This window comes from Gobio gobio (assembly GCF_949357685.1).
Source record: "Gobio gobio genome assembly, chromosome: 5".
NCBI lineage: Eukaryota > Metazoa > Chordata > Actinopteri > Cypriniformes > Gobionidae > Gobio > Gobio gobio.
In genome coordinates, this window is record NC_137101.1 from 60765343 (window position 1) to 60781465 (window position 16123).

The following is a 16123-nucleotide window of genomic DNA, read 5'->3' on the forward strand; positions in this document are numbered from 1 at the left end:
CACGTGGATGGCCGGGTGCGTGGCTTACCTGGGGAACACATGGCACCAGGATGCTCTATGGGAAGAAGGCAAGCCGGCGGAGGCAGTGTGATGCTTTGGGCAATGTTCTGCTGGGAAACTTGGGTTTTTGCAAAGCAAAAATGGTTCAGGAATGGCTTGCAACTTCTTGCTAACATTTTAGTGACAGATACCACAGCATACAGCACACCACATACTGTTATGCCTGTTTGATGTGGACTTTTAGGTGTCCGTTTAGAAACAACTAACAATTCTTGAGTGAATTCTCAAGTGGTAATTAAGGGTTCCTTTACGTTTGAAACTCTTTCCACACTGACCACATGTTCATGTGATATCTAAGGTTTATTTCTGTTGTGAGGTAGGGATGGGTGATATGGACATTGTAAGAATAATTTGGATCAAATAACTCTTTGGGGAATTGATTCACAATTAAAAGAACCAAATTACCTAATTAAATGAATAATACAGAATTAACATTTAACACCTTATCAACTATTCGTCCAGTGATACGTCAATATTAGAGTTATCTTATCAATTCTGGTCAGGATATTACTTCCTGGCCAAAGGTAATAATATCATTAATTTTATGTTCATTGATATGAGCACAGTAATGTTAACACGATCGAACAGTTTAAGGCAATAACTTATGAGCACAAAGCACAAGACACGTATAGATAAAAAATTAATACAAGGCTTTATTGAACTATTCTAAGACATACAAACGAATCTAACGAAACCACACACACATATATACCCATTCATACAGTTTGCAGGAAAATGTGATATTTGTTAAAGTAGTTGAGTCCCAGCTTTCTAGCGTTAGCAGCCATTTCTTAAACCGCGACCTGAGAGAATCAGTAATTCAACCTTAGTGTGTCTGCTCGACACGACTTTCACCAGCTCAGCCAGAATGGAAATTTGTACTTGCGTTTTTGAATGCTCTTTGAAGTACGGCTCTTCTCGTGATGAAGGGGCTGCGGCGCGGATTGGCTGGCGGGCGGTTGTTGCCTTTGGGAGACTGGACAGCTCTGGTTGTTGAGGGGGTAGTTGGCTTCGCCGGGAGGAGCCTTGTGCTCCGTTTCTGGTCGCTTGAGTTAGGCGTTGTTGTTGCTATGCAACGGCTTTCTCTGCGTCTCGGTACGCAGCTGCTGGATGAGCTCACTCTAAGAAGTTCATCGGCGAGGTTCAAAAGAAGTTGCTAAGTTCGGAAAGAGCTCTTGGTAGCTCTTAGGGTGAATGAAACGTGCAGGCAGGAAGGCGGCAAGGCCAGCACGAGTCAGCTGTAGATTTGATTAGATTAGATTAGATTCAACTTTATTGTCATTACACAAGTACAAGTACAAGGCAACGAAATGCAGTGGAGAGATGATCACTGCAAACAATGGCCAAAAGCAAGAAGCAAAGCCAACTTGTTGATCCTAGGTTTTTAAGCCCGTCCTTTGAGTCCTCCCCCAAAGGGGTTCGAGCCAGTCAGATATTGTTGTGGGCGAGTCTCCCGCCCAGTTCTTCCATTCTCGCATATCATTAGCATTTTGCCCAATGTGACAAATTTGAGTAGATTCTCTCGCTTCTGGCAAATATTTCAAACGCATAATTTTCATATTGCAAATATGGTATACCATACAGAGCTTTACTCTGCACCAAAATATGGGTAATCATTTATCCGTCTCGTACATACCAAATAACATATACTTCCCATATATTGAGGGAATGATGATAAGGATTATGATGTGGTAACTGTCTAGTTACACAGAACCCTCCACAGATCATATGACACACATAATACATTGATACACGTTGTCAGGAGATTTCTTAGTGATTTCCCCGGTACTTAAACATATATCTAAAAGAGAGCATGCAAATCGGTGGCAATAGAAGGTTTGACACCCTGAGAAACGTCATAGGTAATATGGACGTACATAATGCATATAATTAATCCAAATCCCAATTCTGGATTAGTTCATGCTATTGATTCAGACATTTAGTTTTAGTCCTCGTGTTTGTGTTACAGAGAAGTCTTTGTGTTGGATGCAGAGAGACTCTGGAATGTGTGGTCGAAGAAGGAGGGGTATTAGGTCCAATGTCTCTGGTGTCTCCTGAATGTTCTTAATGGGCCACTTAGGAAGCTTTTAGCACTCTATTGGGTCCTGGTAATCTCGTTAATTAATGCGGGATCATAAATTCTGCTGACCACAAATCTGGTTCTTCCTGGGTTCAATCAAAAGGGATTATTGTTTGTGGAACAAAGGAATGTCTGTCTGTTGTTTAACGTGTCCTTGTAAATTGGGTTTGAGATAAGCCGGGCAAAGGGACGCCCGGATGTGTGTGGACCATTTTGGCTCCCAGCTGAGTTTTATGACTCGCTGATGAGATTAGGAAAGGAGTCACTGGGAGGTGATGTCTCTGTGAAATCGACGCTTGTTTATGTATATCCTTACAACATGATTGCAATAATGATATCGATGATGATATAAATATAGTATCATTCACCACTCTTCTTGGCTACAAGTGATAGCTGCAGGCATTCTTCAGAGCCTCAGAAATAAAAAAAAATTATCTTAAGTGCACTGATGCGCAGTCATGTTGGAGCAGGAAGGGGTCATTACCTCTTGGCAGGTGTAAGCCTTCTCTCCAGTGTGAATTTTCATGTTTTCCTCAAGGTTTCCTTTTCAAGTGAAACTCTTTCCATACTGTTGGCAGGTGTAAGCTTCTCTCCAGTGTGAATTATCATGTGGGCTTTAAGATTCTTTTTATAAGCGAAACTCTTTCCACACTGTTGGCAGGTGTAAGGCTTCTCTCCAGTGTGAATTCTCATGTGGACTTTAAGACTCCCTTTATCAGCTAAACTCTTTCCACACTGTTGGCAGGTGTAAGGCTTCTCTCCAGTGTGAACTCTCATGTGGCCTTTAAGATGCCCTCTTTGAGTGAAACTCATTCCACACTCTTGGCAGGTGTAAGGCTTCTCTCCAGTGTGAATACTCAAGTGGTCTTTTAGACTCGCTTTTCGAGTGAAACTCTTTTCACACTGTTGGCAGGTGTAAGGCTTTCCTCCGGTGTGAACTCTCATGTGTAGCTCAATGCTTCCTTTATAAGCAAAATTCTTTCCACACTGTTGGCAGGTGTAAGGCTTCTCTCCAGTGTGAACTCTCATGTGGATTTTAAGACTCCCTTTATCAGTGAAACTCTTTCCACACTGTTGGCAGGTGAAAGGCTTCTCTCCAATGTGAATTCTCATGTGGTCTTTAAGACTTGCTTTTCGAGTGAAACTCTTTCCACACTGTTGACAGGTGTAAGGCTTCTCTCCAGTGTGAACTCTCATGTGGCCTTTAAGATGCCCTCTTTGAGTGAAACTCTTTCCACACTCTTGGCAGGTGTAAGGCTTCTCTCCAATGTGAATACTCAAGTGCTCTTTAAGACTTGCTTTTCGAGTGAAACTCTTTCCACACTGTTGACAGGTGTAAGGCTTCTCTCCAGTGTGAACTCTCATGTGGCCTTTAAGATTCCCTCTTTGAGTGAAACTCATTCCACACTGTTGGCAGGTGTAAGGCTTCTCTCCAATGTGAATACTCAAGTGGTCTTTAAGACTTGCTTTTCGAGTGAAACTCTTTTCACACTGTTGACAGGTGTATGGCTTCTCTCCAGTGTGAACCCTCATGTGTAGCCCAAAGTTGATATTATTTGCGAAATGCTTTCCACACTGTTGGCAGGTGTAAGGCTTCTCTCCAGTGTGAATTTTCCTGTGGACTTTAAAGTGTTGTTTTTCAATTAAACTCTTTCCAGGCCTTTGAGTGATTTTTTGTGTGGAAATCTTTTCAGTTTGTGAGCAACTAAAAGATTTTTCTCCAGTTATGAAATCATGATGTAGCCCATCCGGATCTTTCTCTTCCATTTCATTTAGTTCTTGACCCTCCACTTTCAATGCCATCAGATCTACAAGAGACAAAAACAAGTTAATCCCAGTTTAATGGCACAAAACAATAGACATCAAGATATTAAAACATTTAAGGCATCAAAACAAAAAAAACACATATGCTAGATCCTATACCCACTATTCTACAGAAAGAGAGAATCTTTTCTCAATATTCGTAACCATTTCCTTTCTTTAGGACAATTTCCAAACTCTTTTTTTCATCAAGTTTGGATTCTGTGTATTCAGGGCACTGCCACAGGTGTTATTGAAGTGGTTTGGAATATAGGACTGGACGGTTTGGGGAAAATATCTAATTGCGATTTTTCTGGCACCCCGGCCTAAATCAGGCGGTGGGGGTATGTGGCAGAGGGGGCGTGGTTTAGCGAGGTCTGCACGGAGAGAGAGAGCCAGGAGAGTGGCGGTGAGTAAGTAGGTCAAGTTCAAATGATGAACACCTGTGTTTGATTACAGTGATTGGCGTGGAGAGATGGTATAACACCAGAGGGATGTCATCAATGGAGGAGAGAGAGACTGACTGGGAACTCGTGCGGACACTGGGAGCTGGTAAGCTGAGAGAACAGATTGTCGGAAACAAGTTATATAGTTCTGAGTTATTGAGAGCGCTGTGAGCGCAACATTTACTTTGTGTTGGACAAAGACAATAAAAGCACGAGTTCCAGTTACGCCAACCTTTGTCTTCTTCCTCCTTGCTATTTGAACTTTGTTACAATGATCAATCACTAAAAACAAATTTTTACCTCTTCTCCAAGCATGATAGACATTTTCTCAGTATAAGTGATTGATGTAATCAGTGTTTCAAATCAGGCCAGAAATGTTTCTTTTACCTGCTTCATTTACTCCCTTGTATAGATGGATTTGATTGACTTAGATAGCATAGTAAATAACATGAACTATATATTATATATATAGTATATACTTATATATATATATATATATACATACACAGTAAATATGTTTGTGTTTTTGAAAATTATTTATACATATGTTAATGCTTTGGGAACACTGTGATACAGTCATGCCAATAAAGCTAATTTGAAATTGAAAATTGACATTTGATTAAGAATCAAATGACTTGCTCAAACAGATAAAGACATGTTAGTTAAATTACAATGGGATTGATGATAAGTTTCGACGGACTTAAATGAGATCTTCCAGTTTGTAACAAGTTTTTATTAAAAAAAATACACAAAAGATGAAGGTATTGGAGGCGTAAGGACTTTTTTGGATAACATTGAAACAAATTCTACAGTAATAGATGAAGATTCAAAAAGAAATTGTGATCGGGAAATAACATTGGATGAAATTCATAAAAATATTGCTACATTGAAAAATAATAAATCACCGGGTAATGACGGTTTAACCGTTGAATTTTATAAAACCTTTCAGGAAGATCTTTCTGTGTTTATGTGCATGTGTTTCAGGAAATACTGGAAACCGAGAAAATGCTGCCTACAATGAATCTGCGTTTAATAACCCTTATCCCAAAGTCAGGTAAAGATCCACTTAATATTGAAAATTGGAGGCCCATATCACTAATTAATAATGATGCTAAATTGCTATCGACTATATTTGCAGAGAGGCTGAAACTTTGTTTTGATAAAATTATTGATGATTGCCAGTCTGGTTTTAATGTGTGGCAGATATATTGGAAATAATATTCGTCTAGTATTGGACTTAATTGATTATAATTTCTTCATTCAGGATGAAAGTTATATATTATTCATTGATTATTACAAAGCTTTTGACTCGGTGGACCATGGATTTTTGATGGATACTCTTGATTTTTTTGTTTTGGTAATACATTCGTACAATGTATAGCGATTGCAATACTTCTATTAAATTTCCTTTTGGAACAACTTCCAGATTTAATATTTCTAGAGGTGTAAAACAAGGAGACCCTGCAGCTCCTTTCTTATTTATTTTAGTCATGCAAGTGTTGTGTCTCCATGTTAAAAATAACCCATTTCAGGGTATTCGTTTATTGGACAAAGAAATAAAATGTTCACAGCTTGCAGATGACACAACCATATTTTTGAGAAGTGACAAAGAAATAGATGCAGCACTCAGGTGTTTAGATATGTTTTCATCAGCCTCTGGCTTAATTATAAATATGAATAAATGTGAGCTATTTTGAACCCTTTGAAAGATATACCTGATGATGTGGTGGAATTGTGTGGTATACCAGTTAAAAATCAAGTCTCTTATCTGAGGGTCAAAATATGTAAAAGTGAAAAAGAAAGAGTTTAAATTATCTTCCATTAATTGATAAAGTACAAAAGAAATGTAATGCCTGGTTAATTAGAGATTCGTCTTTGACTGGTAGAATATTGTTATCAAAGGCGGAAGGGTTGTCAAGATTAGGTTATATAGCAATGGTTTTAGATGCTCCAAAGTCAGTTATTAAGGAAATTAATAAGAAAATGTTTCTGCTTTGGAGCCAAGAGTACCTACCTCTTCACTCCCCAAAGCCTTCTGAGACTCTGTCAGCTTCTTCGAGACGAGCAGCCTTCCAGTCGGTGTTGGTCCGACAGCGCGTTCCAGCGATCGCATACTTCCTGCCTGCTGATTTGTGCAGTGATCTGTATCCAGCTGGTGTGCGTTTCCCTGGGTGCTTCGGCATCGACTGCAAGGTTTCCTCTCAAAAAAGAGCTCACATGTGGCACGTCCTTTTCAGGATGTCTCGCCCGTGTTCTTCTGGGTGCGGTCGATCTCTTTCGCCTTCCGATGGGCACAATCACTGTCTGACGTGTTTGGGCTTTCAGCACGCTCAGGCAGAGCTTGTGGATGACTAATGTTCCCACTGCAGGAACATGCCCATCTCGGTGTTATGGTCAAGACTCTGTGAACTCCGTGCGGAGTCCCCTCTGCCACACCCCAATCTGCGGTCTCCACGAGAGGCGGCACTTTGGCTGGTGGCCAGGGTGATCTGAGGGTGACGGTGTGGAATAAAGCTCCGACGCTCATGCCTCATGCACTTAGGCGAGTACATCGGGGCCAGCTCCTGTCACTCTTAACACCCGTCCGGCCACCCCTCCAATTCCTTTCTTCCCGGAAGTGCATGAGGAGCTAGTGTGGTCCTGAAGACCCTGTTGTCTTCGCCCTTGATGGGGCGGCGGCCAAAATTTACACTGGGGTCCCCCCAGTCGAATGCTCTGTTGCAATGCAACTGTGTCCTCAGAGTGCTTCGACCTGGCGCGGTGACCCAAAGCACCCCTCCAAGGCCGGTAGGTTCACATCATGATGAAGTGCTTTGAGCGGCTGGTCCTGGAACACCTAAAAGACTCTCTACCATCCACATTGGACTCACAGCAGTTTGCCTACCGCAGCAATAGGAGCACAGAGGATGCCGTTTCCATGGCACTGCACTCTGTGCTCACTCACCTGAACAATAAGAACACTTATGCACGTATGCTGTTTGTTGACTTCAGCTCAGCATTCAACACTGTCATCCCAACCAAGTGCCAAACTTGGAGACCTGGGCATCAACACCTCAATGTGCAACTGGATTTTGGACTTCCTAACTGACAGACCCCAGAATGTTCGATCAGGATTCACCTGCTCCACGTCCATCACACTTAACACTGGTGTACCACAGGGCTGTGTGCTAAGCCCGTTTCTCTACTCCCTCTTCACCTCCGACTGCAAGCCTTTGTATGGATCTAATTCCATCGTCAAGTTTGCGGACGACACTACGGTGATTGGTCTCATCAGCAACAACGATGAGACTGCCTATAGGGAGGAGATCCAGCACCTGGCCACATGGTGCACTGAAAATAACCTGCTCCTCAACACCACCAAAACGAAGGAGCTCATCGTGGACTTCAGGAAGGAGTCAAGAGGCACACACGACACCATCCACATCAATGGAATGGCTGTTGAGCGTGTCTCCAGTTTCAAGTTCCTGGGGATCCACATCTCGGCGGACATGTCGTGGACAACCAACACCTCCAGCCTGGTCAAGAAGGCTCACCAGCGCCTCTTCTTCCTGAGAACACTGAGGAAGAATCAGTTCTCCTCGGCTATCCTGGTGAACTTCTATCGCTGCACAATAGAAAGCATCCTTACCAACTGTGTGGCAGTATGGTATGGGAGCTGCTATGTTGCGGAGCACAAGGCACTGCAGCGGGTGGTGAAAACTGCCCAGCGCATCACAGGGACTCCACTACCTGCCATCGAGCACATCCAGAGGAAACGCTGCCTGCATCGAGCTCGCAGCATCCTCAAGGACTCCTCGCACCCAGCCCACAGACTGTTTTCTCTCCTGCCCTCCGGCAGGCATTTCAGGTGCCTCCGGACCAGGACCAGCAGACTAAAGAACAGTTCTTTCCCCAGAGCTGTCTCTTTACTGAACTCTAACCCTCGTTGATCCACTTCCCTCATATACTGATAACTCTCCTCTCCCCCCTCACATCTGCCTTCACTTTATTTGCACTACCGACTGTTTATTACAGTAACAACTGTTTACTTATGCATTTTGCACTACCATACCTTAATTGGATTAAGCTCATTTGCACTGCCGACTGTTATTTACAGTACCTACTGTTTACATTTGCATTTTGCACCGTACTTCTAACTGTAATATGCAATCACTTTCCACTGCACTTTTACACTTTTTTCGGATAGCTTCTGTCCATAATTTATTGCACAACCTTAATCCACTACTATATTCCTCATTTTAGCCTAACATATCACTGTATACCTCTATCTGTAAAATTCTGTTTATAGTAATAGCCATCTGTATATTATATTATATTCATAGTACATATTCACCTGTAAATTCTGTTTATAGTAATAGCCATCTGTATATTTATTCACTGTACATATTCACCTGTAAATTCTGTTTATAGTAATAACCATCTCTCTATTTATATATATTTATATATATTCAGTACATATCCATGTCCTGCACTTATGCAACCGTTGTATATCCTGCACTTGCTGCTATTGGACTTCTGGTTAGACCTAAACTGCATTTCGTTGCCTTGTACTTATGTAATGACAATAAAGTTGAATCTAATCTAATCTAATCTAATCAACCTTGGTGGCGAAAACCTACAGAGCTGCGGGGGAGGCTGCCGCTTCTTTGCATGCCATGGCAACTCTTCAGGCCTACCAGGCCAAGTTGCTGTGCGACATGCAGCAGGGCCACTCCTTCCCACGGGGGAGGGCCGGGGGAGAATATTTTGTTCCGCCGCTGGCCCCCAGGTCAGCAGCACCCTAAAGGCCTGTTCACACGGGACGATTTTCGCGCGCGTTTATCGCCGACGTTTAACGCCTCGTGACTAAACAATGGGCGCCAATGTGAGTGTGCACACTGATGCGTAAAACGCCAGGCGTAAAAGCGTCATTTTTAAAAAAAACGCCTCGGGTTAGTCTTTTTATTTTGACGCGGTGCGTTAAAAACTGGCCGACCAATGAGATCAGCGCTTTTGTTCACGTGCCTGGAGCTGCTGAAGTGACAGTAAAACACGACTGGGTGGCGCTCAAGCACAAAATCGGTCTTGCCGAGCACACATTGATACGACGAAGAAGTAGTAAGTAGACAAAGAAGAAGATGAGCTGCTAATGCTGCCTGCCAGTTAGCAAAAAGTGTGTGAATGGTTTTGGCCATAGACACAATATATCTGTGGTTTTGGCAAGCACGTAAATACTGTCTCTCCTCTTTTTCTGTGTGACAAGCGAGTGTCAGAAGCGTAAAGTGCCGCAGCACCACCTTGTATACCGGCAGCGCTATATACTGAATGTGCACATTCACTCTGCGCATCGCCAGTGGAAATCGCTTGGGTGTGAACACTCAAGACGCGCCGAAAAACGTCACGAAAAGCGCTGGCGATAAGCGCGTGCGATATTCGTCCCGGTGTGTACAGGCCTTAATGTGGTTAAAGAAAGAACTGACACCCCCATCCCTGAGCGCACAGAGATCGGTGATGACAGTGTGCACCGGGGCACCCTATGGCACCCGCGTCCCAATCTCTGGAACCTCCATGTGTGGCTCCTGGATAGGACGCGGCAGGTTTGAGTACCCTACCACCTCCGGTGGTGGCTACCATCACTTCCGCTAGGGCAGAGTCCACTCGGCATGCCTATGCGTTGAAGTGGAACCTCTTCGTCTCCTGGTGCTCTTCTCGCCAAGAAGACCCCTGGAAATGCCCGATCGGGTCCCTGCTCTCGTTTCTCCAAGAAGGGTTGGAACGAAGGCTGTCTCCTTCCACCCTTAAAGTATATGTGGCCGCAATATCTGCCCACCACAACCTCTTGGAGAACAAAAAGGTAAGTCAGCACGACCTGGTCATCAGGTTCCAGGGGAAGCGAGGAGACTGAATCCTCCTATACCCCTTTTCCACCAGAATAAACCGGGTGCTAGTTCAGAGTCAGTGCTAGTCCCAGTTCATAGTTGGTTCGACTGAGGAGCCTTCTAAGAACCGTTTGCTTTTCCACATGCTGAGAGCCACAACATAGCCAGGTCTTGCGTCACTGTATACGTCTCATCAATGCTAGCAAGACAGCGGGAAACACAAACACACCAGGCTTGTTCGAGATGCATCGGTGCTGTGCAGACCGATCCACGTATGATATTGAAAAAAAACTGCATGAGTGAATCAAAAGCACAAGGAGTCATATGCTCTCGCTGGACTCATTGTCATACGGCGGTCGGTCTGCACAGCACCGCTGCGAACAAGCCTTCCATCAACAATGCAAACACGATCCTACATCGGCATCAAAACATAACGAAAACACAGCGAATCCAACACATTCATGCAGCTCAACGTGATTTGTATGGACGGAGATTACAAACGAGCAGCATCTGCATTAGCTGCTATTTCAAAAATGGCGGATATAGAGTTTGTGTTCGTCTTGTTGACCCCGCCCCCCGCGCCTGACGTAATCGGTTCTTACTTTGAGCCCAGCAATGGTTTGGTGCTACTTAAGAACCACTTTTCCTGGCTCGGAGCTGGTGCTTTGGGTGTGGAAACACAAAGAACCGATTTGAAAGTAGGCTCTAGCTCTGAACTAGCACCAGCACTGCCTTGGTGGAAAAGGGGTACTAGTGCTCCCCTCATGCCCTCTTGGGACCTCGCAGTAGTCTTAGATGCTCTGCAGAGCCCTCCCTTTGAGCCTTTGCGGTCAGTCGATCTTCAGTTCTTGTCAATGAAGACAGCACTCCTGACTGCTTTGGCCTCCATCAAGAGGGTAGGGGACCTGCAGGCATTTTCGGTTGACAAAGCATGCCTAGAGTTCGGGCCGGCTAACTCTCACTCTCGCGGCCCGGATATGTGCCCAAGGTTCCCACCACTCCATTCAGAGACCATAATACGATATTCCCAGCGTACTTCCTTATATACCCACGTGGTGGGGCAGAGACCGCTATGCAAATTCCACATGCCCATGGCATTGGCACTGCCATTGGCCGTTTTCTAGATCTCGAGAAGTTGATAGGCTTCTAAGCGAAACCTCATTCGTCAATCAGACGTTACGTCGCCGTTCCCTCCTCAGGGAACGAGGGTTACATACATAACCGAGACGTTCATTTAGGACTCCCCCAGCTAAAAGTTTTTGGAATTCACACTTCCGGGACATGGGAGAGTGGGAGGAGGCTTTTATGGTTCCAAGGAGATACTGTGTCATCAATAAGATTCTTGAGGTTTCATTTAAAATCATTCATTGCGTTTACCCAGTCAATCAGGTCATTAAAAGATTTAAGAAAGTTTTGTCATTTGAATGACGAGACTATTTGTCATCTTTTTTTTTATTGTATTTGCTCTAAATTGTTTTGGTGTGATTTTAAGGTCTTTTTAAAGGAGATTTCTGGAACTGACATTACTCTGGAGGACAAAAATATATATATTTTTTAATGACAAACCTTTAGAAAAAAACATTTGTTTTGTTCTTAATTTGTTTATTATTTTAGGTAAATATCATTCATAAATGTCGATGGGCAAAAAATACACCTAATTTCATACAATTTAAGTTTGAGCTTTGTCAGTATCTTAAATCTTTGGAGGGTGTAAGGAACACCAAGCTGTAAAGCCTTGAAATTGTATCCTTTATAAGGACCGTTGTTTTTTTTTTTATTATTTAGAAATATGGTTTTGATTTCAATACCCCTGTGCATATTATTCATCCTTGTTATGTTGTTGCATATTCAAATTATCTTCTTTTTATTATTATTGTTATTTGTATTTTTAATTTACTTAATTTTTGCTGTTATTATTGTTTTTCTGTACTTTTTGTTACTGAATAAAAAAGAAAAAAAAGAAAATAAGGATCAAATGAGTTCAGCTTTGAGAATGAAACCAACCTGTTTGTTCCTCAGTTTCTTCATGTTTCACTCTCAATGTTTCTTCAACCTTCACGTCTTCACTCTCTTCTTTAATAAATGCCATCTTTGTTTGTTCCTCAGTTTCTTCATGTTTCAATGTTGCTTCAATCTTCAGGTCTTCACTCTCCTCTTTAATAAACTCCATCTTTAAGATAAGAATGATCACAGAAATAAAAAAACACATCCAAACTAAATCAGTAGTTCAGTCACTGGTAAGAGAGTCAGTCAGAGTGAGAGTTAATGGCCTTAAATTACCTGATTAGACAACAAAAAATTCTCTAAAAACACTCTAAATACTACAAATTAACAAAAGAACACAATTTATATAGTTAGGTTCATATCTAGACATTTTAATTAGCAATTGGCATTACTTGTTTGTGTATGTTGTTCTTGTTACATTTACGCATTTAATATTATCAAATTTAATTTGGCTAACTTTAGGCATACAAGACCATATTTAACAACAGAGGCAGCAAAACTATTTATGCACTTAATGATTTTTGCTCATGCTTCAAGCAACTTTAAAATCAATTGAATCTTTTTTACAAACAGACACTCAAAATATTTATAATAATTATCATCATTAACATATAACTTATAACAGCTCCAAAACGGTATTTAAGTTTTTGAGTAAAAAAAAAAAAAAAATTCAATTTCAAATTTCGCAATTTGAAATTTGAGACTTTGTTTCATATCAATAGTAATAAAGCACAAAGATTACTGCGATTTATTGGATGGGATGCGCACTACAATGCTTATTTCATTCATTAACTGAAAACAGGATGACTAATGGATTCTTGGGATTTAAGAATCAATATTGTTTTGTAAAGTGAGACTCGATTAAAAAAGAGAAATATATATTTTGTACCCAGCCCTAAATACAAAAATGTATGTGTATTATGATGCTGAATAAGCAAAAAAAATATTGCTTTGTACTGGACAAAATTTGGGTTGGCCCGACCAAATCTCAAGTTTTTTTTTTTGAAAAGCTGGCAGCCCTGGTATCATCTTTTTATTCTTTTAATAACTTTTTAAATTTAACCTTGGTTTTATCTTTGGTTATTGTTACTTTATCTATATCATCATCATTTTATTCTTTTTAATTGTCTTTACAAATGTATATTTCTATGGTCTTATGCATCTTTTTTTAAATTATTGTTTTATTCTCTTTACAACTGTTTTAATTAGCCTTGTTTTTATTTTTTGGTTCTTATGCATATGTTATTACTATTATAATACCTTTTCTATATAAAGCATTTTGAATTGCCATTGTGTATGAAATGTGCTATATAAATAAACTTGCCTTGCGAATGAGCTTTACTCACACAAAATAAAGTTAATTAATGTTAGATAACGCATTATAATGTTAAGTTCAATAATAAAGCATTCATTAAACGGTTCTTGTTAAAACTATGAAATTGCCTGAACAGTTTGCATTGATTTAAACACTTAAAAAGCTCAAAACACAAACCTTTCTTCAGCAGAATCACAACAGATGCACGAGCGCGGCGCAGCCTTATGACATCACATCTCCACTACAAAATAAAAGTCCTGATCACATGCTCATGACACAGATGTGTGTGGCAATTATAAATGAATGGGCGCGGAGGGGTTTAATAACTACAGGGCGTCAGGCCTTGATATAAATCACAGACCCCAAAATAAAGATTGACATCAGTACCGACTACGCCACCCCGGGGGGCCTCATGCCGGGGAAAAGCCCTTACTAATTGAGCAAAGCTCACAGGTTTGTTACAGCTGAGTCAGGTATCAGACATGGGTTGAGTACAAAAAGATGACTTTATTTAAAATCAATTAAATTTTATTTAACACACAAACACTAATCAAAAGGAACAAAAATGATACCACTTCAGAATTGGGGGAGGACACTCCCAAGCAGGATGGACACAGCGATCATACGTGCACACTCACACCACAGCACACCTCACTGTGAACACGGCACTCAGGAAGGAAACCAGGGGCGTAAATTTCATGGGGGGGGGGGGGGGGGGGGACAAGCATGCAGCAAGCCCTCTGATCTGCCACTTATTATCATATTGAGCAAAACCCAACACAGATCTGACAGAGCGCCGTGCGCATATACTTTAGATTTAGAATTAGCGCCAATTCGAGGGCGGGTTGCTTGAATTATGGGTTCATTCGCCTATTATTCTTAATGAAAAACACAGCAAGAAAACAGTACAATGACACATTCCCTTAAATAGGCACTTTAATTTCGCTTTGAAACCAAAACTTCCGCGATCATCTTGTCTGTCAGCTGTTTGCTCTAGTGATGAATGAATTCTGACTCTCGTTCGGCTCGTGCTGTATTGAGCAGACACGTTCAGTTTTTAATTGTTGTGTCTGTTCTCTAACTAAACAAAATTATTTTATTACTATAAAAATGAAAACAACGGTGGCCCGGGGCGGTGCCGCGGTGGGCAAGTGATGCTAACAGTGTTTTGCCTAATCTGTATTAAAGAGAAAAGAGTCACTTCATCTGATGTTTAAAGTGAATAAAATAGCATTGACAGCTTATTGGAGTTTCACAACTGCTGTCTGAAGAGCTTTGTTCTCTCCCCAAACATGTGGGGTAGTTTTTTTACGTTCTATGGGTTCTAACGTTAGTTGAGGTGCGCGGTGGATCAAACCACTCTGGGGCAAGGGGGAGGGGGAACTCAAAATGTTTCTTAACTTAAACGCATTTTTTGTCCCGTTTGCTTTTGTATTGTTTTACTACTTACACATTTATTGTAAGTATATATCATTATATTATTTACAATACTCTGCATGGTTTTTAGGGGGGGACAGCCCTCAGATTGGGGGGGTCCTGTCCCCCCCGTCCACCCCGTGATTTATGCCCCTGAAGGAAACCCACCACCACAACACAGGGAGATGCTGATCCTCTGCAGCTAGCTGCCCCAATTCTGAAGGAAAGAAATGGAAATGAAACAAACACTGGACAATTAAAAAAAAGAAAGAACAGTCATAAATCATACAATTTAAGAGAAACTGAATTCACAAAAAGAACTAAATTCACAAAACCAGTCCAGGCCGTCGGAAGTGCCGCATCCGACAACCACACTTATTGGTGGACTGGAAACAAAACAATTACAGAAAAGATAATTCCAAAAAAACAAATAACCACTTGAAGATCAGAATAATAAACAGATACACATATGAACAACTCACATCAAAATAAACATATGAAACAAAATAGCATTTAATTGCAACAAAAATAAACAAAAAGACAACACCAAAACCTTACAAAAACGACTGGTGACAGCTAAGTGGCTGACTGTTTATTGCAAGCCATTCATGGCTTTGAGTCCCTTTTGTTACTCACGCGTGTTGAGTTTCATTAAAAGTCGAAGCACCACGTCACAGGCCCAAACCAGCGGTCCAGCTGATCCTGTACCACGAAATGCTGCAGATATGCACAGTTAGGAAGAATGAACCACTATGGTGCAACAAAACAGCAACAGACGAGCAGATGCGCCGATTTAATCCAGCAGTGGATCGCGCACTCGAAGTCAGTATAACGTTCCGATGATGTAAGACCAGACACACCAAGTTCAAACGCCCGTATGGATAAGACCCAAAGTCCACTGCAACGTCCTTTGCACGTTGACCCAACCCTAAAATGTAATACAGCAAAAGGTTTAACTAGCAAGGCCACTAACATTGGTACAGTTAGCCCAAAACCAAAGCATACCTGTTGTTTGGCGACTCATATAGCGCAGAAAATGCGTGTTACACAGATTTACATAGAAACGGCTGTTGCCGAAGGCATCCCGCAAGGCTCCTCAGTCCACCCTTTATCAAAATAAAACCCTGAAACCCTGTGTGCAGGA

General features: G+C 41.6%; 1 protein-coding gene across 2 annotated transcripts; it reads right to left on the reverse strand.

Moving 5' to 3' along the window:
* Window positions 1-690: 690 nt before the first annotated feature.
* LOC307126470 (uncharacterized protein) lies at window positions 691-13797 on the reverse strand. Of its 2 annotated transcripts, XM_079816986.1 has the most exons (4): window positions 13741-13795; window positions 12249-12414; window positions 2625-3948; window positions 696-1298 (listed from the first exon to the last, which is right to left on the reverse strand). In XM_079816986.1, exons 2-3 carry the CDS (start codon window positions 12412-12414, stop codon window positions 2663-2665), a joined length of 1452 nt encoding a protein of 483 aa, XP_079673112.1. In that variant the 5' UTR covers window positions 13741-13795; the 3' UTR covers window positions 696-1298; window positions 2625-2662. The 2 variants fall into 2 exon arrangements, with proteins under 2 accessions (XP_079673111.1, XP_079673112.1); XM_079816985.1 differs by having other exon boundaries at window positions 691-3948; window positions 13741-13797.
* Window positions 13798-16123: the final 2326 nt, after the last annotated feature.